At 40.1% G+C, this 27,452-nt stretch overlaps 1 protein-coding gene across 1 annotated transcript in view; it reads left to right on the top strand.

The window, feature by feature from the left end:
* Positions 1–27,452, top strand: part of MYRIP (myosin VIIA and Rab interacting protein) — a 374,614-nt gene that overhangs the window by 44,478 nt on the left and 302,684 nt on the right. The window contains exon 2 of the mRNA XM_032861130.1: positions 12,618–12,761. Within this exon, the coding sequence (XP_032717021.1) occupies positions 12,652–12,761 (110 nt within the window). The 5' untranslated portion in view covers positions 12,618–12,651. The remainder of the gene's footprint in view (positions 1–12,617; positions 12,762–27,452) is intronic.

The raw sequence follows: 27,452 nt of genomic DNA, 5'->3' as shown, positions 1-27,452 counted from the left end.
ATTATTTTTGCAGTTTAAAAAAAATTAAAAAGTTTAGGGGTGTCTGGGTAGCTCAGTTGATTAAGTGTCCAACTTTTGATTTCAGCTCGGGTCATGATCTCAGAGTAATGAGATCCAGCCCGGCATCGGGGCTCTGCATTTAGCAGAGTCTGCTTGAGATTCTCTCTCTCCCTCTCCCTTTGCACCTCCCCTTCCTCTCTCTTCCTCTCTAAAAGAAAAAAAAAAAATTTTTGATGTAAAAGATCAGTTTTCCTTGGGACCCAATGTAGTCTCTGAATTTTCAGAAATTGCTAATGTATTTGTTCCAGTATTTCCACTTCCTTCCTTTGGGGTCTCTTCTGTTTTTTTCCCCTATCTGCAAGATTCTCCCCAATCTTTCTAATAACTCTGTTTCTGTTTTACTTTGGTCCCCTTTCTCATATTTCCCCCCACCATGTTTCTCACTATGTTCCACTAGTTTCTCAGCTACCTGGCATGCCTTCTTGGCATAATTTCTGCAGTGGTTGTTATTTTCTCTCACTTCTTTCCCAAGCCGTCAATTCACATTTTATCATTTCTTGTTACTTTGATATTTTTTTCCTGTTCCTTCATTCATGGGTGTGCTTTGATCATTAAATTTTTAATTTCTTAAAAATGGCCACTCCATTTCTTCATCAAATGACTTATAATGAGAGATCTTCACTTGCTTCTTGCCTTTCTTGCTCATTTATTTTTTTCCACTTTATTTTACTTTGGTCTTTTAAGTGTTCCAAAATTCATTTTCATTACTCATTTATTGTTATCTTCTAGTGTTTTTATATAGTTCCTGAATTTTTCCTTTTTTATTATTCATCATCAAAGGAGTTTAATTTTCCTGAATAGTTATTGTGAAAGATTTATAGAGATTGGGGATGTGGTCCAGGCTAGCTGGAATATTTTTTTATAACTGGGCTTTATTTCACCAAAGCCAATGAAGAAAGGAAGATTTTCTATTTTGTTTTGATTTGACTCTTATTTTTGGTAATGAAAAGATTGTTTTTTTTCTACTGTATGAAAGAAAGAATGCTTTTGGGAAACATGTGTTCTCTGTATATATTCCTTGTATATTGTTGCCATTTCTTTGAGGGGAAGAAATAAGTAAAGAAAACACTAGGTCTACAGAAGCTCATTGAGCCAGCTGCTCTACCTCTCCTGTTTCAAGCAAGAGTTGGTGCCTCAATTTGTGTCCTTTGCCTTTAAGAAGGATAGTTTCATGGGTACTTACTGAGACCTGCAACTACAGAAAGCTCTCTCTGGAAGCTTTTATCTTCTCTTCCTCTGTTTTAGATGCCTTTCCTCTTACATTTGGTCTCTGTAGTTTTAATTGTCTCCTGGCAATCCTGTAAAATTTCATTTACATTTTGTTTTTCATTTTCCTTGTTGCTTTTTGAATGATCTCCAGAATGACAAGAGGGAAATGTTGGCTTTCAGAGTCCAGAGTGCTAACCATTACACAATGGAAAAATGTTGACTTTCAAACACCAAGTTCAAACTAGAAGTCAACCTAGATGTTGTTTAAACTGCAAAGAGCTCAATAATACATATTTACTTTAAAAGTCATCTGGTGTGGGGCGCCTGGGTGGCTCAGTGGGTTAAGCCGCTGCCTTCGGCTCAGGTCATGATCTCAGGGTCCTGGGATCGAGTCCCACATCGGGATCTCTGCTTAGCAGGGAGCCTGCTTCCCTCTCTCTCTCTCTCTCTGCCTGCCTCTCTGTCTACTTGTGATCTCTCTCTGTCAAATAAATAAATAAAATCTTTAAAAAAAAAAAAAAAGTCATCTGGTGGCATTTTCAGATGGAATTGTTGCAGGCCACCAAGATCACATACCCTAGCTGAATGCTAATAGCATTCTGCCATCCCTGGTCCAATCAGCTGTGGCCCAGTGGTGTAACTGTGTGTCCTCTGGGCTGTTCCTGTCTATAGATAAAGGATGAGTCTTAGAGAAGCAGGCTGTCATAGCAGGGATAAACTCTTGAAGTTGAAGTAATTAAGGTCAGTGAGCCCTCCAGCCCAAGTACTACTTGCTTCAAAGAACAGACACAATGAAAAGTACATCTCATATGTGTGGTGTTTTCTTTCTTCCCAGGTGAAGTTTTGTTTTTTTTTTTTTTTTTTTTTTCTTTTTTCCCTGTTAGCAAGTGCCTTAGAGTCCTAACATTTATATTTTTTTTGGAGGAATAAGAAATTTCTTTCCAGTTCTAGCCAACATCTTCCCTTGGTTGAAGAGGGAAGCCCCAGCAGTATTTACTTTTTATCACCTTTAGGACTTTGGACATTGCAAGTTAATCCTTTTACTTTTGTCTCTCTTTTAGGTTCATGATATCACACACACACACACACAGGGTTTGTAAAGATCTCATTCAACCATTTATCCTTGACTTTTCTATTCTAGGTATCTTTCTAGAATGTCACTTGTGTGGACACTGACCTTTTATGATAAAGTTTCTGTTATGTATGTACTTAGTATCTTTGGATTCCTTTTTTTCATTTGCAAGGTTTGTACTAACTAGTTTCCTGTAGAAGTGTCGATGTCCTCCCTCATGTTTGTTTTTCTAGCCAGGAATATAATAGACAATTCTACCTTTTGGGGGATCTTCTAACTTTAAAGTTATGAGCCTTATATGGCTGTAGGGAACTTTGAAAATATAAAGAAAATCCCTCAGGAACAACTGCTGTCAGGCCTCTACCACTTTGTTATAACCTACTTTCCTTTGCTTTCCAGGGGGGCTGACACAGGTCACTTTGTCTAATGCTTGCCTTAAGAAATCTCTCCCATAATGTCTTGTGAAAGTTGGGTAAATAAATACATGTGAGCACTTATGTCATATGGTAAACTTTCAAATGGAAGCTGAGAATGATGAAAGTTGGTTTTGGTTCCTGTCTAAGCTGCTGTAATCAAATTTAACGAGGCACAGAATTAAAACACAATTCAGTCTTGAATGGGTTGCATGGTTTCATATGTAAGACCCCAACTCTGTTATAGGTGGCTTATCTCTTCTCCAAATTTTGTGAATTATACTGTTTACAGATGACCTCAGGGTAAACTGTTCTTTTGTTTTTGCTTTTGTTTTTGCCTATTGAGATTGGAAGGATTTACCCATTTTTGCATTAATTACACTAAATTTCCAAATTATCCTTTCCTCATCCTCAAGTTTTTGAAGGTTTTCCAAGTCCCAAGATATAAGTATTTGTTGATTCTTGAAGCATAATAGGAACCTGAATTGATATTAATTGTTAGTTGCCATTAATAAAGTATCCACCAGGCATTACTTCACAACTTTGATATAAAATGGGATTTTTTAGCAATTGGTATTGTAACTCTTCTTATTTTAGGTTCTCTGAAGCTATAAAATGATGTGAAATCAAGTATAATTGAGTAGCGATAAGTTTTCAGGCTCTTTTCCAGAATATGATAATATCAGGCTTTTCCTTTGACATTTTAATTATGGTGATCCCCTTGTAATGTCAAGACCACTTATTATATTATAATCTTCTGGTAAAGTTATTACTGGCTTTTATTCTTCAAAATGATATTTATTTTTCATTAAGAAAGTAATCCATATTCATTGTGGGAAAGTTGGAAAGCATAAATAAGGAAAAACATAAAAAATAATTAAAATTTATAAGAAATCCAATCGCCCAGAAATAACAACTGTGAACTTTTGGCATATTATTTATCCTTCTGTTCTTTTCAGTAGAACTCACACACATTTTTTTCTAGAAAAACAAAACAATTGAGATCATTTAATATTGTTTTCCAACTGTAATTTTCATTCATAAATATGTTGTGAATATTTTTCCATATCAGTAATAAGTCATTTTTATTTTGTATTTATACAATACAATAAATAAAAGTATATTATCTTTTATGTCAGCAGTATATCATATTTTTAAAATATTCCATTTTTATAGCACGTTAGGACCCTATCTCAGAGATACGTCATAACAAATTTAACCAACGTTCTATCATTAGACATTTCAGTTGCTTAAACAAATTTGCTATTGTAAATAGCATTGAAGAGAATGTCCTCATACATATCATTAATGGTGTTTGTTTAATTATTCAAACAAGGGTTTTTTTGTGTGTCCCAAGATTCAAACAGTGTTTATTGTAGAAGGGAAAAAATGTGCAAAAGCAAATTTTTTTAAAAATTGCATTATATGATACTTCAGCACTCAGATGTAACCTTTGGTAATATTTCTTGTGGTTGTGGTTATCTTCTAGTGTATTTCTAATTTACCTGTTTACATAGGATTTTCTATTCATACTATTATTTTCTACTTTTTATTGAACTATGTCATACATAGAAGAATACACAAATCAAAAGTGTGTACTTTGGTGGGTTTTCACAGATTGAACACATTTGTGTAACTAGTTCTCAGATCGGGAAACAGCATTACCAGTTCCCCAGCCTTGCCCTTTAAAGCCAGTATTTTCCTGCCTTATGATGACCACTCTCCTGTTCTAACACTACAGAATAGTTTTGCCTGATTTTGAGCTTTGTGTAATTGAAATCATCACTATGTACTCTCTGTGTCTAGCTTATTTTTGCTCAACAGAATATTCACGAGATTGTCATACTACTCTATGTAGTTGTAGTTTACTCATGCTTGTTACTATGTAGCATTCGACTGGTGAATATACCATAATTTTAGTCTTCTATTGAAGGGTATTTGCATAGTTCTAGTTTGTTTTTATTATTAATAGTGCTGCTGTACATCAAATGCTTTTTCATTTCAGCAATACATTTTCCATTTTGCTCTTCATTTCTTTTTGTCACGTCGGTTTCTTTAACTCACTAACAGATGTCCTTAGAAAGCTCACAAACCTGATGTGATAAGCCAACTGTCCCAACCATTTATTGGCCAATCTATCTGACTTAGATGATCCATGAACAGACAGATAGATGGAAAGATAGGTAGATAGATAGATAGACAGACAGACAGACACATATGGGTCTTTCTCGGAACTTTCTGTCCTGACCTGTCCTGACCTACTGTTCTACCAGGTGATCTCAAGCCAGTAGCACACCTTAAAACCCGGAATCGCAGATCACCTCTCACTATTGTTCCTTTTCATAATCGTTTGGCTAACATTACCCATTTATGTCTCCAGGTGAACTCTGAAACCTTTTTACCAAAGTAGGAGTAAAAATTCAAATGAATTTTTTATTGACTGTTTTTTAATGTACTAATAAATTTGGGGATGATCTGTCATCTTTACAGTATTAGATATTCTCATAAAGGAATTGAGAATAGGTAGAAGCCGATAGAGACTTGATGATAACAAAACAACACCCAACCTTTACTGCATAAATCAAGCAAGTTCATGCAGCAAAACCCAAAATGAATACAATTAAAAGGCAAGTGACAATCTGGGGAAAAACAGGACAGATGATTATTTTAATATGCTAAGCATCCTTTTAAAATAGTAAGAAATATATAAAATTCTCTAAAAGATAAAATTACAGAGCTCATGAGAAAAGGCAGTTCTGCAAGTATCGGTATTCAAAACGTGGTGTAATAAAATATTCCATATCACTAGTAATCAAAGCACTGCTAATTATAACAACTTCCTGTTTTTATTTAGTAAGATTTGAGGAACACAAGCACTCATATATCCTGGTAAAAGGCAGACAAGAGTAAATGTTTTCATGGCAATTGGCAGTAATTATCAAATGTGACTAAACATTGACCCAGCTATTTCAATCTAAGAATTTTCTTCAAGATTGTACAACTATATTTGTACAAAGATGCTCATCTTCATGTTGTTTATGATAGAAAAGTATTGAAAATAAACAAGGTATGCAAATATGATTGGTTAAGTTGTGGTACAGCCACATAATGGAATATTTGGTACCCATAAAAATGCATTAAAAGGAAAGAATTTTGTGCCCTATTAAGGGAAGAAGTCAGATGAAAAAATACAGCATGTAGTTCACCAAAAGTATGTGTTAATACAATATTGTATTCTCTCTGCTGCCATCTTAGCAGGGTATAAGCCAGAGAGATCCAGGAGGGAAAACATTGTTCTGGAAGCCAGTTGCTTCTGAACCAGCTTTGTGTCTTGGGGAAACCTCTTCCTTTTCATGTGCTTACCCTCTCTCGTCTGCTAATAAGGGCATCATACCTAAAGTGATCTGTGATTCATGGATGTGAGGCTTCTCCAGCTCTGAGATGCTGTTTCTGTTGTTGCACGGGAAATCTAATTGTGTTTACTGTAGAAAAGGAAGATGCTTTCTTCATTTCCCCAAAAGGTTTTCTCATTGTTCTCTGCCTTGTCCATTTAGAGCTACTTTATTTATATCTTTATAGGAAGCATTTATCCCTTTTGAGCTCTGATCATTCTTTTTAGATTTGAGGTGATCAAAGCTGCCACTTCTATCTTCCACTAACTGGGCATCTTAGAAGCTCATTTAGAATTCTCAGAAACCAAAAGCCAGTGAAGTGAAGTGAAAGGGACAGATATGTCACCTTGGGGGAAATTCCAGAGTGCCATTATCACCTGTAATGGGGTGTTTTGAAGGAAGAAATCAGTCTGCATTTTCCCTGTGCCCTCTGATTTGTTTCTTCGTGCTCATCGAGGGGCTTGAAGATGGCAGCTTATGGAGGTTCCCCTTTGCCTTGCAGCCTGAGTGGAGCCTTATTTCTAATCTATTTTTGCCAACCAGCAGATGCACTTTCTCCCCGCTCCCAACCCCAACATCACATGGGCAAGGTAGGCCACAGATTTACTTTAACAAATAGTGTAAGTGGCATGAAAAGAAAATATTAAAAAAAAAATAGTTGGAATTCCTGTTGTGATTTGTTGGTTAAATCTTGAAGTTGGTTTGCATCATACAGGCATGAGGTTTTAAATCATTTAATAGAAGACTTTTAATGATGGCAACTTGTCTATTCTATGTGTTTATTGCCATTATTTGGAAACTAAATGGGCAGGTCACCTTTGTCTGAATAGCAACCAAGTAATGGGAGTTTCTGTTCTTACCCATCACATGCAAAAGGAGAGGGTAGGGAACTCTGGACCCCACATGTAAAAGCCTGAGTTCCAGAGTTTTCCTCTGCATCTTGCAGGAAGGCCTATGTATGTAGTAAAGGTATGGACATCTGAGCCAGATGGACTCTAAGGTTAGACACAGTCAGACCTTAGCTGTCATTTGTTATTTATCTCTCTTACAGTCAGAACATGTAACTGTGAGTCCACACTTCTCATCTGTGAGTTGTGGTAGTGGTCGTGGTTGCCTGTAGAATTTTGTGGGCGTTAAGAATATCAAGTGTAATACACACACCCAAATATGTATACATATACATACACATACATATATGAAATGCTAAATGCTAAAGCATCTGGAACATAGTAGGTGTTCAACCAATAATGGTAGATCTATCAAAAATCATTATTTTTATTTTTGAAGTATAGTTGACCTACAATGTTATATTAATTTCAGGTGTACAGTGTAGTGATTTGACAGTTCTGTACGTTATCCAGTGCTCACCACAATGAGTGTCGTCACCATCTGTCACCGCACAGTGTTATTAAAATATTACTGACTATATTTTATATGCTGTAGTTTTCCTCTTCATGACTTGTTTATCAAAATCATTATCGTAATCTTTATTATAATTCTCAACATATTCTTTGGACAGTGTTTCAAATATTTGCTATAATTTATGATGAAATTAGATTAGTTTTGTTTAAAGTTAGGCTTACTTTATATGCCTATGAAAGATACCTTACACAGTGCCTGGGTGGCTCATTAAGTATCTGCCTTCCGCTCAGGTCATGATCCCTGGGTCCTGGGTCCTGGGATTGAGCCCTGCATCAGGCTCCCTGCTCAGCAGGAAGCCTGCTTCTCCCTTTCCCACTCCCCCTGCTTGTATTCTCTCTCTCACTGTGTCTCTCTCTGTCAAATAAATAAATAAAAATCTTAAAAAAAAAAAGAAAGATACCTTATAGACAGAAGTGTGTATGACTTGAACCTCTTCATAATAAAAATTGTAAAACAATAAGTATTAATAATATTTCAATCATGTGATAATTATTTAATAATAATAGTAGTAATAATAAGTAGTACCTTCTTTTTTTTTTCTAAAGACTTTATTTATTCATTTGAGATAGAGAGCATGAGCAGTGGGAGAGGCAGAGGAAGAAGGAGAAGCAGACTTCCTGCTGAGCCAGGAGCCCAATGTGGGATTCGATCCCAGGGCCCTGGTATCATAACCTGAGCTGAAGGCATATGCTTAACCAACTGAGCTACCCATGTTCCCCAAGAAGCACCTTCTTAAAAAGAGAGTATTACTATCTTTCCAGTGAGAACTGTGAAGCTTCTATGATTATCCACAAGCAAATCCTCTCTCACCCTCAGAGGTCCCTTCTTGCTCTTTATAGTTTTACCACATTTATTCCTAAAATATTTTGGCTTTCTACATTTTTGAAGTTTTTATAAAAGGGATTATAGTGTGTATGCTGTACATGTGTGTTCGTGTGGCATGCTTTTCTGTCTCAACATTATGTTTTTAAGAGTCATCCATGTGGATGTGTATTGTACCTACAGTGTGTTCTTCTTCAATGAAGTAGAGAACTCCATCATGTGACACACATACACACTGTTTATCTTCCTCCCATTTATGGTTGTTCGGGATAATTTCCAGGTTTTATTTAATTTGTTTTCCTTTTTGGTTTTTTGAAGCGACTGCTAGTAATATCTTCTATTGGGTTGAACTATGTGAAATAGGTATTTTTTTTAAAGATTTTATTTATTTATTTGACAGACAGAAATCACAAGTAGACAGAGAGGCAGACAGAGAGAGAGAGGAGGAAGCAGGCTTCCCGCTGAGCAGAGAGCCCGATGTGGGGCTCGATCCCAGGACCCTGAGATCATGACCTGAGCTGAAGGCAGAGGCTTTAACCCACTGAGCCACTCAGGCGCCCCTGGAATAGGTATTTTTTATAAATCAGAATGGTACAGACTTAGAAAGTTCATGTGATCCAACCAAATTCCTATCTCTTGCTGTATATTTGCATCATTATACCGGAAATGCCAGTTCATAGGGTAGGTGCCTCGTCAGCTTTGAAACTGATACTTCATCATGTCACAAAGCAATTGCACCAATTTGTACGTACTCCATGGAAGCTGCCATCATCCCATCTTCTGTCAACACTTGATAAAGACTTTTTATTTTGATGGGTGTGCAATGTGGTTTTGATTAGCAGTTCTGTAATTACCGATGAAGTTAAGCATCTTTCATATGTGTATTTGCCATTTGTATGTAAACATGTGCAAGCAGCTTTGGAAGCTGCTAATGGGCAGAGGCAGAAGCGTCCTGTGGCTCCTTCTAGAAAAAGCCAGTTTGCCTGTTGGTGGTGATGTGATTGGTGGTGAAGGTGGTTACGCTGAGGGATCAGGAAAAAGAGAGGAGGCTGGAGAGAGAGCTTCCATCATCTGAGAGAATACAGGTATCATTGTGAACAGAATGGGGGCAGAAATATGAATGTTAAAAGTGAGGTCTCAGGCAGAAATGGGGAACATGTTATTGGAAGTGGAGGAGTTGGATCCTTGGTCTAAGCGGCAGAGAACTTGACTGATTGTGTTCTAGTGTTTTGTGGAAGGTAGAATTTTTAGGTGATGAATTTGGGTATTTAGGTGAGGAGACATTCCAAGCCAAGTGTTGAAGTACAGCCTGTCTGCCCTTGCTGTTTATAGTAAAATGCAAGAGCAGAGAGTGAAATTAAATAAGGATTGTTAAGCAAAAGGAACTAGAACGTAAAGATCTGGAAAGTTCTCAGTCTACCCATATTGCAAAAAAATGAGGAAGTTTGTCTGGAGGAAAAATCAAGGGTGTGGCCGGACAGCCACTTGCTATAGTAGATTATGAATGTGACTCAGGGACCCAGTTAGCCATTTCAGCAGAAACCAGGAACAGAGCTTTGGTTACCCAGGAAAGAGTGGTAGAGGACCCTCTTGTTTGATGGCTTAACTTTCTGTGCATTGTGTGGGAAGTCAACAAAGTTTTTGAGAATTTATTATGAGCAGAAGCACTGACTATTTAGACTAGAGAGACAGGATGAAATGAAGGCAGCCTGATGGCCTTCTGAGATTCTACAGGATGGGCCAATAACAGGTGTTATCCTTCAAGAAGGGGTAAGAATGATCCTGAAGGCATTCTGAGGTCCCCAGGGCTGCCACTGTCTCCATGGCCTGGTGGGTGGGACTCTCTCTTCCTTAGTTACAGAGAGCCAAGCCCTGCACACAGGGCTCAGGGGGTGGGATAGCCACTCTGGTGGGCTCAGGAGGTAGGGCCACTCTGGGGGGTACAGAAGAAGAGAATTATTCTTGAGCCTTAAAATCTAAGGGAATTTCCTCTGTGCTCAGACTTGCTTGAGACCCAAGACTCCTTTCTTCTTTCTAGTTTCTCCCATCTAGAACGGGAATGTCAGTCCAATGCCTCTCCTACATATTGCACTTTGGAAGAAGATAACATGCTAAGTTTCACAGGTTCACAGCTGGAAAAAGAATTTTACCTCAGGATCAATCATTGTTCAAGTCTCACTTGTACCTAATTAGGTGATATTTAGAGGAGATAGATTTTGTACTCAGAGTTGATGCTGGAATGGGCTAAGACTTTTGTGGCTACTAGAATGGGCTGAATATATGTTACATGTGAGAAAAACATGAATTTGGGAGATCAAAATGTGAAAGCTTTTGGGCTGAGTTGTGTCACCCCAAAATTCCTATGTTGAGGTCCTAACTCCTTTACCTCAAATTGTGACCATTTTTGGAGATAAGATATTTAAATAGGCAGTTAGGTTAGAGTGAGATTATTAGGGTGGACTATAATCCAGTATGGATGATGCCCCTATAAGAAGAAATTTAGACATTGACATGTACAGAGGGAAGACTGTGTGAAGACACAGGGAGACAACAGCCATCTCCAAGGCAAGAACAGTGGCCTCAGAAGAACCCAAGTCTGCCAATCCTTGATCTCAGACTTCTAGCCTCCAGACCTGTGAGAAAATTAATTCTTGTGTTCAAGCCACCTGGTTTATAGTACTCTGTTATAGCAGCCTTGGCCAACTAATACACCTACCCATATGGCAATGCCATTCTGTCTTGATTAATGTAACTTTATAATAAAGACATTCCATAATGAGTACAGGTAAGGAGAGTAGATGTTCAAGCCTTGTTCCTGATCTTAAGGGAGAACATTCAGTCCTTTTTTCTTTTTTTTTAATTGCTGCCCCTCTAGTTTACTTATTTATTTTTTTATTTAAATGTTGTTAGTTAACATACAGGGCAATATCGTGATAAATTCAGTGATTTATCACTTACATGCAGCACCCAGTGCTCATCACAACAAATGCCCTCTGTCATCATTGAGTATGGTGTTAATTTTAGTTTAGATTTTCTTTCTTTTTTCTGAAAATGCCCTTTATATAATGGAGGAACTTTCCTTGTAGTTTTAGTCTGCAGAGGGCTTCTGTAATGAATGGGCATTGAAATGATCATATGGTTTTTCCATTTTATTTTGATAATGTGGTGAATTACACTGGTTGACTTTTGAATGTTGAACTAACCTGGAATTGCTTAGATAAAACCTGCTTGGTCATTATACGTAATAATCTTTCTGAAATTTTGCTGGGTGGTTCCACTAATACTTTATTGAGGATGGTTGCATCATGTTTATGGTCTTCAGTTCTAGGCAATTTGGGGGAATTATGTATTTGATTTCATACCTGGGTTCAGCCATTCATTAAAAATGACTTTTAAAAATATAGTTTCCCATAATTTCTAGGTAAACCTGCTGGAGGGTGCTTCTTTGAAATACCACCTTTTCTACTGCTGAGAAAATGGCTAAATAAGATTATTTTACTGTACTTCTTCCTTTTGCAGAAAAGAGCTTATTGATTTCTAGTTTATATTCTATAGTCATGATGAAAACTTAAAGGAATATAGTGTATATAGGATATTTTAAAAAATACTATAATATATTTTGTAATTACACATAATACTTACAGTTTAAAACTTCAAGTCACAGGGGCACCTGGGTGGCTCAGTGGGTTAAGCCTCTGCCTTCAGCTCAGGTCATGATCTCAGGGTCCTGGGATTGAGCCCCACATCGAGCCTTGCATCGGGCTCTCTGCTCAGCAGGGAGCCTGCTTCCCCCTCTCTCTCTGCCTGCCTCTCTGCCTACTTGTGATCCTTCTCTCTCTGTCAAATAAATAAATAAAATCTTTAAAAAACAAACAAACTTCAAGTCACAAAAATTTAGAATTTTTGGATCCTGTCCTTTGGCATTTTGTGGAAATCCACACTAACCCTCTTGCTTCATTGTGTTGAAAAAAGTGATTTATGTTTTTTTTTTTTTCTAACTTGAGTGTTGGGTGGGATGAATGAAACTGGCAGATAATCAGGTACCTTCTCCTTCTCTCTGCAGCTCACCAAAGTTGTCTGTAGCTCTTTGCTGAATGTGAGAGCAGAGCAAGATACTACCTCAGACCAAGCTGTATTAATTCTGTGTTAATGACAAAGTGGGTTGATTTTTGTCCTGGTAGAGCTTTCTCCTTGCCCTCAATTTGTGGTCTCTCCTTAATTTCTCAGGTCTTGTGTCATCGTCTGTCCTTGGCATTAAATCATGGGGAGGAAGCTGGACCTGTCTGGTCTGACCGATGATGAAACAGAGCACGTTCTCCAGGTGGTTCAGCGAGACTTCAGTCTTCGAAAAAAAGAGGAAGAACGGCTAAGGTGAGATGCTTCTATTGCCCTCCTGGGTACCATGAGACAGCTTTCCCGAGAGTGTTCCTTGCTGCTAGCCCTAAGTTTGAAGTCTTTATGTCATATACACACACTTCTGTCAGGAAGAAGGCCTTGTCCTTTATAGAAAGATTCACCAGCGCTGGGCATCGTAATGTCAGTTCAGAATGTAACTTTTCACACTCCCCATCAAGATTTTCTTTGGGCTCCTCAACCTCTACATTTTTAGCTGTAGTGAGTTTGTGAAGGACAGCGGCTGTTTTGAGCTTGCTCTTGGCTTTAAGTTTCCCGTACAAAAGAATTAGACCTGTACAATCTGTTGCTGGAAAGCACAGCTCCTGTGGTATAGGAAAAGGGCACCAAAGGACTGGGACAGGAAAAGGGCCCACTGGACCAGGCTGTGATCCGCTGGCCCAGCACCACCCTCCCTAATTTTATAGAGGAGGAAACTGAGGCCAGAAGAGGGACCCTTCTGACTCTCTAATTGGTATTTCCTTGTGGAGTGTTCTGGGAGATACCATTGCTACTCAGTTGGGTAGAAATGTCTAAATGTGGAAGAAGTCAGAGTGCCCGAAGTCAGGTTATATGTTGGGTCTAGTGTGTTGGAACTAGACGGTCAGTCATCATTAGCTGTCCTCATTCATCTGTTACCCATCAGGATTGTACGGGTTTATTGTGGTACTGTCTTCTTCCTTAGCCGCTGAGCTCAAAACCCCAGTCTTTGTGATTCCTCCCCTGATTTGGTCCCCACACAGAGCTGGGCCAGGCAATGTGGATTCTGCCTCCTCACCATCTGTCCCCGACCTTCTCTTGAGTCTAGCTTTTATCACTGTCATCCTGGGAATTGCCATAATCTTTATGACCTTCTGCCTCCACTCCTCCAAGTAGCCAGGGTTGTGCCACATCTGAGCCCCAACCATGTCCTTTCCCACTCAGCTTAAAATTGGTGTGGATTGTTTTCCTTTTCCATTAGGATACTTCAGACTTCTTTTCTTTACAGTATTGTCTCCCTTGCTAGGTTATAAGCACTATGGTATAATCATCTTTATTTTTACCACGTTTTGTTAGTCTCTTGTATTGTTTATATTCACCATGTGCTTGTTAGAGGGAAGACAAAAAAAAAAGCCCTGTTAATTAAATAATTAATCTATTTGCAGGCCATGTGGTAGGCCTTGTTGAAGCTGTTGGGTAAATAGTGAACAAAACCATTCCTTGCTCCGTGGAGTTTATATTCCAGAGCTAAGCTGATGGATACCATAGCCACCACTCATAGGTGGTGACCGAGCACTTGAAATGTGGTGAGCCTGAATTGGGATACACTTAAGTGTAACATACACACAAGATTTCATATTTAGTACCAAAAAAGGTATAATATCTTATTAATAACTTTTTATTGATTTCACTTTGAAATACTCATGTTTTGGCTATATAAGGTTAAACAAAAAAACACTATGAGTAATTTTCCCTGTTTCTTTTTATTTCCTTTAGTATGGCTACTAGAAAATTCAAAATTATGTATATGTCTCGCATTATATTTCTATTGGATGACTCTGCTCTAGAAGAAAGAGAGGCAGAGGAAATGAACAAATAAAAATGTATTTATATATGTTCAATAATGGTGAGAGGCACGAAGAAAAGTAAAGCAGGGAAGGGGGCAGAGCCCAGTGTGGGGTGGCAGGTGCTGTTTTTCCGTGGCCTGCTCAGGGAAGACCTCTCTGGGGACATTTGGGCAGAAATCTGAAAGAAATGAGGGAGGGAGCTGTGCTGCTATCTGGGGTGACATTAAGCACAGCAGAGGGAACCACAGATGTCATCTTTCTGAATCAAGGACATTCCTTGTATGTCTTCTGAGGAGCTAAGAGGGAATGAGCCAGGGAAGCATTGTACAGAATAAAGTCTTAGCAACAGCCTGAGTCCAAACCATGTAGTAAGTAGGGAATCTGTGGGGAAGCCCTGGATCTTATTGTAGGTTGAGGAATCACAGAGTTTTGAGCACAAGATGACATGACCTGACATCTGCTTTATAGGGTCACTGTGACTGCTCTGTGGGTAAGGCATCATAGAAAGGAGGGACAAGCAGCTGCGGAACTGAGAGGAGGCAGCAGTGCAGGTGAAAGGTCATGCTTTCTCAGAGTAGGTGAGGGTTAGTGGGGTGGTGAGTGGTGGTCAGATCCTGGAAACAGGTCAAAGGTAGAGCAAATGGGAGTGGCATTTTTTTACTGGGATAGGCAACGTAAGTGGGAACAGAGTCAAGGAGGACTGTGAGATTTGTGGCTTGGGCGACTAGGAAAAATGAAGTTGCCTTTCCCTGAGTGGAGAAGACAAAAAAGCGGAGGTTTGGCAGGCAGCTGGAATTGAGAGCTCTGTCTTAAGCATCTTCAACTTGAGATTGTTTTTAGACATCCAAGTCCAGATGTCAAGTTGGCATTTGTATATTTTCATCTAGAGTTCAGGTGGGAAATCCAAGCCAGACACAAAAATTTTGTAATGAAAATGGTCACCAAAGATCAAGAGTTTAGGCAGAGCTGGGGCATATAGTATAATACCAGTCAACATTAAGACTGTTTGGAATTTGTGGCCACTAATTTACATTGAGACCAATTTCAGCACCATAGTGTGTGTTTCTCCTGCATTATTCAGCTTCTCTCCTCACCAGGACCATCAACAAGAACCACATCTTCCTCAGTTCTTTTTCCCAGGCTCTGGGCTCAGGGTCTGGCCCATAGTAGACATGCTCTAAATGTCTGTGAAACAGATGGATCAGTGTAGATTGTCTGTCAGCCTGTATGGTCAGTTTTATGTGTAGCTTGAAGAACCAGTCTTAATATTTTCTAGGAATCATTAAGGCCATCTGTGTATCATGCTTCATCTCCTGGAAACTCAAATATTGGCAAGCCACGAACTTATTTAGTGTCTTCTGATTGTGGACTCTTCTCTTAGCTCCACTGGAGTCACATGCTGGTCTCTGTAGAAGAGTTGTTTTATGCTTGGTTTGGGGAGAAGTGTATGAAACACAGTGAAGTTGCCACTGCAGTAGCTTGATTAGGTGGGTGCCATTTTTCTTTGAGGTCGTGTGGTCTTAGTGGCCAGTAGTCAGCGGCTCTGCACAAATGCATGATCTTGGGAACGTGTATGTGTTGGGGAAAAATATTACTTGAAGCCATCAGTGACTAAAGAGTGACACATCACCTCTTCTGCTCTTGGGAGTGGATGGCTTTGCTCTGAAGATAGCCATCACTACTGTCTCTGTGCCCATGTCCCAGTCGACATGCCTCTATGGGTGCCTACAAACTGAATGATTTTCGTATAGGACCATACTACTGGATGAGAAGATGTTGAGACAACACCACCTCAAAACCAATGAAATCATCAAATATTTGCCTCACCTTTTCCATATTGCTTAGATTTAAAGTGCATGGGAGAGTCTAGGAAGATGTGTTCTAGCAGACATTTTTGAATTCTTTAATATTTGCTTTAATGAACATGGGACTCAGAATGGAGGATTTTTAATTTTAAAGTTTTAAATTGAATTACACATCTTTTCACCTGACCAGGTGTTTTTTGTTTACCTAGTTTCTTGGGTGAACTTTCATGAGGGTAGCTCTTGTGTGTAGAGGGTGTGCGTTGTTTCTGATGATCTTCAGTGTGGACATAGTAGCAAATACATAGGTGATCACGAAAGTGTGAATCAAATGTCCTCAGAACATAGACGTGGTAGTGGGGCTGAAGAACTCAGCACATTTAGGTCATTGAAATGAATTTACGAAAAGAGAACTAAAAGGTGTAAAGCAGTCACTGTGAACTGGCAGTGCCCCTGGGTACTCTGTACATTCTTCTGTTGTCTCCTCTCAGGAGTTCCTAGAAGGTGGATCTCCATGTTACATGGAAGTACCCAAGCACAGAGAGGTTGAAAGGCTTGCTCAGAGTAGCATGGTTCATTGTGGGTAGAGCCAGGATTTTGTTTCCCAAATTCTCTGTTACATAGACTACATTAAACCTTTTCAAAACTACCTGCCTCCTTTCCTTCCCCCCTCCTCCTTTCCCTCCTTCCATCCCTCCTTTATTCTCTCCTTCCTTTCCATCTATTACCCTATCCCCTCCCTCCCCCTTCCCATGCTTTCCCTTTCCTTCCCTTTCTTTTTTCTTTTATTGTGTTAGGACTTTGTTTAACCAAGAGATAGCACGAGATGGTGAAGAGAGCCTGGTTTTAGAGTTTGGAAATGTGAGTTTGCCTCTTCACATGAACCCCAATTTTTGGAAACACACTTAATCCTTCAATATAACCTGCTCCTCTGTAAAATGGGACTAAGGACACCTGCTCTATCTATTCTTTTATGTTGTTGTAAATACTGAAATAAGTAATGCATTTAAAAGTGTTTTATGGGCTCCTGGGTGCCTCAGTGGGTTAAACCTCTGCCTTCAGCTCAGGTCATGATCTCAGGGTCCTGGGATTGAGCCCCATACCAGGCTCTCTGCTCAGCAGGGAGCTTGCTTCCCATTCTCTCTCTGCCTGTCTGTCTACTCGTGGTCTCTCTCTGTCAAATAAATAAATAAAATCTTTAATAAATAAATAAGTAAATAAAAGTGCTTTATGAGTTGTTAGAGATAGATGGGAGCACCTGACATAGATAGGAGGAAAGTGATGGCAGGTTGTGAAAGCACCATGATTTGGGGTTGCCTTCCAGGATGGAGAGCTAGGACAGCATCCTCATGAATTGGAGCAATGCACAGGTAGGATGGACAGTCTGCACCTTCAGCCACGATCTCTTTCCTGAGTTCAGGCCTGTAGAGTGTGCCGTGGAGAATGGGAGCACAGCCTTGCAGGTGGCTCTCTCAGGACATCCCACAGGTACCTCAGTCTACTGTGTCCAAACAGTGCTGTCTCCCAAGGGAAGGGATGGGGAGTCACAGACACTGGCCTGACTTTGCAGACCAGTTGGCTCACTGGCCTTCAGCAGAAAGAGTCCCAGGCTCCTGCAGGGCTTTTGGCATCACACAGACACACCAGGGTCATCCCATATGATATAGTGTGCTCTGGAAAGACTAAAAAAAAAAAAAAGAAAAGAAAAATATAATGGAACATTTTAAGTGAAGGTTACAATTCTCTCCTCAGTTTATTCCTAGGTTAAACTGCCTTGGGCCAGCTTGAGTTGTGCAGAACATATAGTCAGGCTTGAATTTTCATTTGCAATTGAGAACTCCAACCAACCGTCATTGTATTTTTGTATATAATTACATTTTTGTTTTCATTTTTATTTATTTTTTCTTCTTTTATATATTTTTAGTTAATTAATTATTTTATTGTGTTATGTTAGTCACCGTACAGCAGGTCATTGGTTTTTGAAGTAGTATTCCATGATTCATTATTTGTGCATAATTTATTTTTTGTTATTTTTATCTTTTTAATTAATTAACTAATTAATTAATTGTGTTATGTTCGTCACCATACAGCAGGTCATTAGTTTTTGATGTAGTGTTCCATGATTCATTGTTTGTGCATAACACCCAGGGCGCCTTATTTTTCAAGCTGAAGTTCCCATATGCACACAGGTGACATGTGTAGTTGAAGTTTGACAAATATATACACAAATGTAACCAACACTCGCATCAAGATACAGAGCACTTCCATCAGCTCCAAAAGCTTCCTGTCTCCAGTCAGTGGGTCCCCATGCCTCAGTGGTAGCAACTGGTTTGATTTCTATCACATGGGCAGTACTCTTTAGGATTTGGCTTTCTCTGCTCAGCACGATGCCTTTGAGACTCCTCCGTGTTGTTGCGTGCATGAACAGTCAGTTCCTTTATATCCCTGGGTAGTGCTCCATGGTATGTTCCATGCTCTCACAGCTTGTGGCCCCATTCTCTTATTAATTGTACCATGGCCAATTTTTGAGCTGTTATGAACAAAGCTTCAGTAAATATTCTTGGCCAAGTTTTTGTGTGGACTGTGTTTTCATTTATCTGAGCAGATACTTAGAAGTAGAATTGCCAGGTCTTAGGAAGGTACACACAAGTAGCAAGTACAAAAACAAAAAACAAAGAACCACCATGTATCCGCACTAGTTACAGCAACTACCCGCATCCAAAACCAGCTGCAGACATTGTGTTGTTATGCCACAAAATACTTCATCATGCATCTCAGAAAAGGCTAATGCATTTTAACAGCTAACAAACTTAAATAATTCCATATTAATCCTCTAATATCCAGAAAATTTACCCAATGGTCTTTTCTAAAAAGTCTTTTTACAGTGAATGTCTTCAGATCAGAATGGAAACAGTGCCCACTCACTAATTTTACCATTTTGAGTTGAAAGTCCCTTCATTTTGTTATGACTTCTGACTTAAATCAGAAGGCAGGGGTGCCTATGGGAATAGTTTTGATTTGTTGTTTTTGTAGTCAGGCAGAGTTAAAGATGGAGCTCAGTTTTTGTTTCATTTTGTTTTGTTTTTGTTTTAGAGAGAGAGAGAACAAGTGAGGCAAGGGTGGGTAGACAGAGGGAGACGGAGAGAACCTCAAGGAGACTCCATACTCAGTGTGGAGCCTGACACGGGGCTTGATATCACAACCCTGAGATGATGACCTGAGCCAAAATCAAGAGTCGGACGTTCAAACGACTGAGCTACCCAGGCACCCCAGGTTAGTTGTGTTGTAATTTTCCCCTGGGGGAAAATTTTTTTACATAATTTGTTACATTGATCTCCCTCCAAATTCTATTAGAAAAATTTTCTTAATCCATAACTGAAGTGTTCTTTTTCTTTCCAAAAGCTATGTGTTTAGATTGGATGGGATATTTTAACACATGCCAAAGGGACAGCACAATTGTCATGGGGGGTGAGTAGGAAGTGTTGTAGCTATAATTTGTTCCAGGACTTCCAGTGAGTGACAAGAAGAGGCCTATTCCCCACTCCCCTGATCCCGTTCCATCACAGCTGAAATGTATACATCAGCTTCTGTGTATATGCACACTTAATATACAAAGTGATTCTGTGGACTTCATATCAGTAAGATTATGTGCTTTCCCAGCACTGGAGATGTGGGGTGTTGAACATTTAATCCCATTAAAGCCTATATGTAGAATGGGACTGTTTGGGAAAGACCAAGGACTTGATGGGCCTGTGGATGTTAGACATGCACTACCAGAGAGTGGAGGGGTTCTTATTTGCGAGTTCAGTAGAGTGGGTGCCAATTGCACTTCTCCAAGACACACAACAGCATTAGAGTTATGGATGGAAGATGTTGGAGAACAAAAGACATGTTGATTCCTGCTCCTACCTCCAGAGACCGAATTTCTTTTTTTTTAAGATTTTATTTATTTATTTGACGGACAGAGATCACAAGTAGGCAGAGAGGCAGGCAGAGAGAGGAGAGGAGGCAGGCTCCCTGCTGAGCAGAGAGCCCGATTCGGGGCTCGATCCCAGGACTCTGGGATCATGACCTGAGCTGAAGGCAGAGGCTTGAACACACTGAGCCACCCAGGCGCCCCCCCAGAGACCTAATTTAATCAGGTGAATGTATAGAAAATACACATTATACTTGGTTAATTTCATTCTTTTTCTTTTTTATCAGATGATTTCATGCAAATAGTAGAAATCAAAATGGTAAAGAAGAGCTTATAATGAAAAGCACATATCCTCTGATTCCTGTTGAATTGTTTTCTTCTTAGTTCTTGGTCTTCCTGGCATGACCTCCATAAACCTAAAAATCATGCTTATGTTGCTATTTCAGAATGAATGAATAATTAATGAATTAATTTTAAACATTCTTCCTCTGCTCTGAATGATTGGGGTTTCTCTCACTTATGCTACCATTACCTTTTGTTTCTTGATGTTTCTTATATTTGTTTCTTGATATTTCTTATATTATTTTTGGCTTGGTTTTTTTGTTGGTGGTCATATTTCAACCTTAAGGAATATATAGAGACCTTTGAGTCTCATTCCATCAATTTTTGCTATTCCTTCTTGATTCTGACTGTGCAAATGTACATATCGGTGCCCCTGCCTTCCCTCTACCCCTCCTTCCACTTTCTTTATCTCCCATCTGTCCCTAGGGTACCTTTATCTTACATATCCAAGCTTGAGGCCACTCACAGGCTGTTCTGCAAACATATTTGAGCCTCTTCAGTTTTGTTCAGAAGTTGACTCTAATGTTGAAAATCAATAAGCAGCCCTTAAGTAATTATGGTGGAACATATTGTCTGCTCCCTCTCCTTCTTTTTTAGAACTTCACTGAAATCTGTAGGTGGCTGATTGTTCTCCTCCTTTTCTCTTTACTTTTATAAATTAATTGCACATTTATTACTTCACTGTCATTTTGAAGTAGTCTTGGGAAGGAGGAGAGGCTGCTAAGTGTTTGCTTAGTCTGTCATCAGAATTTGCTAGTCAGGGCCATGGGGACCCTGGAGTGGGTGCAGAGATGAAGAGCCCTCCAGCGTGCAACATGAACCCAGAGCATCCTCTCAGTCAGACAGATACGGATCTGAATCCTTCTACCACTTCTTACCTCACGCTTGTTACCCAGTCTTTGAGCCTCAGAGGTCAAAATGAGTCCAGAAGAGAGTGGGACATTGCTGTACATGAACATTGTCTATCCTCAAGAAAGTTGACATTTCTGGAAAGTCTGCCTTGACTTTCACTTCACCTCTGTGGATAGAGCCATTGAGGGGAAGGCAAACCGTGCCATGGACCCTGTCCTCACTGTCTTAGATCCATCCCAGGTTCCATAATTCCAGGTATCATTGATGCCCACCGAGAGACACACACCCTCTCATGGACTTCAGGTTTCTACATTTTTCTTGGCTTGATTGCCCTCTCTGCTTCTAGGGTTGTCTCTTTGACAGAGTAAACAGGGTTAAGAATATTGTGTCTGCACAGGATTCAATGAGAAGAATAAATGAATTTGTATAAAAACTCAGTATATTCAGCACTGTTGGCTATGGTGTACCCTAGCAGCTAATGAGAGTCGTCATCAACCTATGAAGTTTCTCTATTCCCTTCTTCCCTCAATCATGCAATTCGTAAAAAAATCTTTATGGAGTAGAAAAAAATAGCTAGACATATATGCTGCATTAAAGGCCATGCTGTTCCAGAAGTCTTACCCAACCATTTCATTTCTTAGAATTTGAGTTTCTGGGGACAGTGGGAGTGTGGGGAACTCCACCCAGGATCAGTGTGGTGTCTTATAGCAGCTCTGAGCCTGGTACCAGGCACCCATGGAAGTTTTGGGTTTGGATTTGGATGACATCATTTATGGCAGCCGTAAAGCCTTAGAGGAGGAGCGAGGCTGTGATTGGAGGAAGAGATGCTAAATATAGCTTCCTAGGCTGTCGGCAGACTAGTAGACAGACCACCATAGTGCAGTATGGCTGTGGGTGGGGATGGCCAAGTCTTGTTGCCTTCTTTGTTGGACTCCACATGTTTCTTGAGTGACTTAGATCCAGGAGGCCTGGCATCCATTGAAGCATGCCGGTCTCCCCGTGGTAGCCCACGGAGGGCACAGCCACAGACCCGCACATTGCCCCTACTCAGGGGCTGCATTTGCTTCAATTTTGGGCATTTGGCTAGTGTTCCCTTCTCTCCATCTGCCTTTCTGTGTTTCTGGCATACTAAATTATAAGAACTTCTTTTTCTTCTGTAATGTAGCATATCGTGATGTTCTGTTAATATCTGCTCCAGTAAACAGATTAAATTAGTAAAATAAATAAATGAAATGTCATCTGTATGGTGGAGATAGAGAGTGCTTACCAAATATTTCATGTGTTCATGCACATTTCCCAGCCTCCCCTGCAGTTAGGTCAAGATCATGTAAGTAGGTCGGGCCAATAGGCTGTGGGAGGAAGGGTATGTGTCACTGCCCGTCCAAGGCACTTAAAAACTAATATTCCTCCATATCTCCTGCCTCCTCTGGGGACCATGGAGGCCTCATGTTGAGACATGGCATCACCAAATGGACAGAGCCTGCTCTCTAAGTTATTTGATAGACCAAGATTCTGATGACCAGCAGAGGACTTTCTGTGATAAAGAAACTTTTGTTGGGTGAAGTCACTGAGGTTTTGGGGTCTATTTATTACAACAACATACTCTAGTATTGCTTTGACTAATAGTTTCTGGGAGCTCAAAGGGACCCAGGAATCTGTTATACCCCACCCTTGGCTTTGCAGCTGAAGAAGCAGGCTTGGAGGGTGCATGGGCAGATAGTGGTAGAGTCTGGCTAGGACCTGAGGTTCCTATGCTAGGGCTCCTGGCCTTCTTCTGCCATCTGGCCCCTCATTTAGTAGAAGATATCATGGAAAGATCTCTAGATGCACAGTAGAATCATAGTTTATACCCTATGATTTTATATTGTCAGGCATGTTTACAAAGTGGTTTTAAAAAGTGACTATTAATTGCATAGTCCTCTGGTGTTCACAATGAGTCCTGGAAGCATTTATGAGATAGCCACAGCCTTTAAAATTTTTTATTTAATACATGCTTGCCAGAAGCTAGTTAGCGTCTGGATAACTTCCAAAGGTTTGCTGATGCTGTAGTGGACTTGGTCTGTGGTGGAGCCAGGGTTAGATGTAATGAAATGGTTTCCTGTAACTGCAACTGGCCATTAATTGGCAGGGTTTACTGAACTGACAGTGTACTTAAGCCTACCACAGATAGTGGGGTCAGGCTGGGTCAGGCCAGGGGAAGGAAGAGAGGGAAGAGGTGAGATGGGCAGAGCACTTCCTGCCCATTTTTTTCTGAGAGGCTTTGTGATGATGATAATATGCAAGCTTCTCCCCCTTTCCCTGTGTTAAGGAAGGGGAACAGAATTTACCTGGAGATCTGCTTCCTTGATGGCCTCAATTGCTCACTTGCTGATAGGACCTGCACCTGCTTTGCTCCCTGGTGGGAGGGCAGCCTTCTACCCCTGCAAGAGTCAGGTCTAAGAGCCATGAGGAAATAAGTAAGAGCTGCCAAGCATGTGGAAGAACCACTGCAGGGAAGCAAAGCATTTCCCCAAAGTGGGAATGGTTTGTGTTTCTAGTCTGTTACACAGACACTCCTTGGAGGATTAATCACCATTTTTTTTTTTTTAGAAGAAAGAATACAGTGCTTTTAATAAAATGAGTTAGTGATCTTTCTTCATTCAAAATTTATTTTAATTTTAAACAAATTAAAATTTTATTGTAAGAACTTAATTTTTCAAGAAGTTTCTTTTTCCCAGAGTAAAATGCCTTTGTTCTCAGTGTCTTTTGTTGGGACGCTTAAGTGGACCTAATGAATTAACAAACACTCCTGGTTATATCCTTCTATGCTGGAAGTCAGATGGCCTTGTCTTTACTCAGTTGGAATAAATGTGCCCTGTGGTTTATGAAATAACTGAGCAATCACGGAGTGCCTCTGCCCGACATCTCCGCACTGGCCCTTTGTAACCCTTGAGATTCCACACTGACACTGCGGCATTAACCGGGCTAGTTAATCAGTCTGCCATCTGGGAATGGACAGCAGGAATTCCCTCCTCCACGTAGATCAGATTAGCCAGCCAGTCACCGGACAGGGCCCTGACAGAACAGAGCCCAGAGCAGGTATATTTTATACTAGGATAGAAGGTCTGACACGGGCTCTGTTTGAGAGTCCCTTTGAGATGGGGGAAGGCTCAGAAGGAGTTAGAACTGCGAGATGCCAGCAGAGAGCCTGGTAACCTGCAGAGGCAGGTGTGGGGACCTCAAGAGGTGGGGGGAAAGGAAGGGTATAGAGTATCAATCTCAAAGCTAGAGCGGGCCTCCTAAGATTAAAAAAAAATCTCCTTTTTATTTATTATTGGAATTTTTATTAATAAGGAAAAGGTCAAATATACTAAATCAAAATTGTTGGATTCATTTATTTCAAAATCAGGGACTTCATGTCAGGACTGTCCTGGGCAAATTTGAAGGGGATGAAAGGGCAAAGGGAGAAAGGGAGAGGTTTACAATTTTAATAAGTGCCTTAACTCTTGCAGAAGAGTCCAGAAGGTGGGCTAATTCTTATGTGAATAACTAGGATGCTCTATAAAAACATCAAGGCAGATCCATGGGAATACTTGTACCTCAGTGGGAGGCAGGAAAAAGGAAAGACTTCCTGAAGAGGGGTACCTTTTGATCTGATTCTTGAAGATGAACAGATTTTTTTAAGTGGATTGAAACCAAGGTCTGGTAGCCTCCTGGGCAGAGTAATAAGGATAGAAAAGAGGATGTGTTTTCTCAACCCCCCGTCAAGACCTGTGGGAGGCCAGGGAGGAAGATAGTAGTTCTACTTCCACTGTTCCTAACCGTGTGGTTCCAGAACATCACCTCTTATTCCTGGCAACCCTTGGGAAAATGCTTTTCTTGTCTGTTGCCAATATGGGGAAACTGAGAACCAAAAAAGATGTTAAGTAACTTGCTTAGTTACTTAGTTACTTAGTTACTTAGTTACTTAGTGGAAGATAAATTCAAACCTAGACAGCATCAACCCAGAGCTGGGTCCCGTAACTAGGACAGCAGATGGCACACAGCCTTGGCATTGAAACAAGGCACCCAGGTGCCATGGGAAGAGTAGGGGAAATTAGGACCATCTTAGAAAATCTGGTCTCCATGCTTACTAGAACTTGGGGCATTGAAGGAATGGGGATCTAGTAAGGTTTCAGTTAGGATATGTGGAAGGATAGCTGGGACATTATAGTAGGCAGTAGCCCCCTGTGGCATTGAGAACTTCAAATATGGTTTGTCCAAGCTGAGATATAGTCCAGGTGTAAAATACACTCTGGATTTCAAAGATCTAGTATGAAAGAAAGGATGCAAAATATATCATTAATAATTTTTATATTGCAAACAAATTGAAATGTATCTAAAATTACATTTTAAATAAAATATACAATTAAAATTAGTTTTATTTTTTTACTTTTTAAAAATGTGACTACCGGGGGCGCCTTGGTGGCTCAGTCAGTTAAGCCTCTGCCTTTGGCTCAGGTCATGATCTCAGGGTCCTGGGATCAATTCCCCACATTGGGCTCTCTGCTCAGCAGGGAGTCTGCTTCCCCCTCTCTCTCTGTCTGCCTCTCTGCCTACTTGTGATCTCTCTCTGTCAAATAAATAAAATCTTAAAAAAAATGTGACTACCAGAATACTTAAATATTAATACTTAAATATAGTTCATAATGTGTTTTTATTGGACAACACTGGTTTGGAATGCTAAGTTAAAAGTTTAGAATTTATAAGACCAAAAAGTAACTTTCTTCCTCAATTTCATTTGGGGCTAGTGCTTTTCTATATGACATTTTCAGATATCTGAAGGATTCAGCTAATATCTTAGCTACCTAATTGTATATTGACCTTTGCAATGAAGTATTGTCATCTCTGTCATGTGAAGGTGATTTCAGAACTGCCCTGCTTTTGGACTCATTGTAGTTTAAAAGGAACACTGTGTGCTATACACTGTGTGCTGTCATAGTCACTGTAGAGAGTTTGCCCATCTCAGAATAGAATAACACTTTGATGTTTCTCGAAGTTAATGATTGACCAAGTATGTCATGACCTTTGAAATAATATGTAACTTTAGAATGGCTTTATATTCATAATTTGTATAATGTGTCTGGCACCGTAAAATTGTAAGTTATCCCATATTTGCCTGCGGGCCTTGCCTTTAGGAATGACCAGGAGAGGTTGATGCTGCAGTTAGAAAAAAGGGGAAACGATAACAAAAGCTTTTATTCACTTTTAGATTTGCAGCCCTTCAAAGATATGTAGTTACCAATTTGTAGATTCTGGATACATTTGCTTCATAACCCCCTATTCTTTAACAACAGTTTCTTACGAGGTTTCTGTTGTGGTTTCAAGTTCCTGATCTCATTTACTTTTCCATGGCAAATGTCAGAGCCTCAGCTCTGCTGGGCCATGATCAAGCTTTTTGGCACAAATTCTTGCCCTGACCTTCATTCCTCAGACCTCTGACTGCAGGAATTATTTCTTTGGCATCAGGTGTGCACAGAATTCAGGACTTGAAAGACAGTAAGAAGGAAGGTTTCTATAGCCATTGTAAAAGCAACTTTCTTCAACTGCAATAATTCGGGCACGAACACTGTCATTTCGCCAGGAGCACAGAGTTGGTGAGTGCTGATGGGCAGCCTGGGGATCAGAGTTTCCCTACTTCCTTGCTGTGCAGCTAGAATGACAATTTCCTTGTTCCATGAACTTCTTCAGATCTTGGTGGCCAGCGGCTGCCTTCCCTCCTCACCAGCTCCTAAAGCCAACAGTTCCCAAGCTGATATATTCATAAGGACATTCATGAAGGACCTGTCTGACTGACAGCTGACTTACAATGAACTCTTTCTCCCAGATGGGAGACTTCTGGTCCAGGGTAAAGATTCTTTTGCTGGAAATTGGAGCAAGCCCTGGGTGCACCCCAAGTCCCTGCCCTCTGCAGCTCACCCTGGCCCCTGCTGGCCTGACTCATAGACTTCTATTCTACATTAACTAGTAATGTGTGTAGGCCTAGGACTCAAGTGCTCTGCCCCAGCTGAGTCTTCTCCCCATGCCTCAGGCCAAGGCCAGAGTGCCTAGCTTCTACACGTCTAACTAGATTCTGGGTCCCCACACGTTGACAGGAGTTGTCCAGGAGGTTGGCAGGGTCTTTGATTCTGATCTCCTTTGGAATTAGTTCTGGAATTCAGTTCTCTTCTTGGCCTCTACCAGGCTTCCCCAA

The sequence above is a fragment of the Lontra canadensis genome, unplaced genomic scaffold, assembly GCF_010015895.1.
Source record: "Lontra canadensis isolate GAN:19392208 unplaced genomic scaffold, GSC_riverotter_1.0 scaffold20, whole genome shotgun sequence".
NCBI lineage: Eukaryota > Metazoa > Chordata > Mammalia > Carnivora > Mustelidae > Lontra > Lontra canadensis.
Note: the sequence above shows the minus strand (reverse complement) of the source record. Positions and strands in the feature narration are given on the sequence as shown.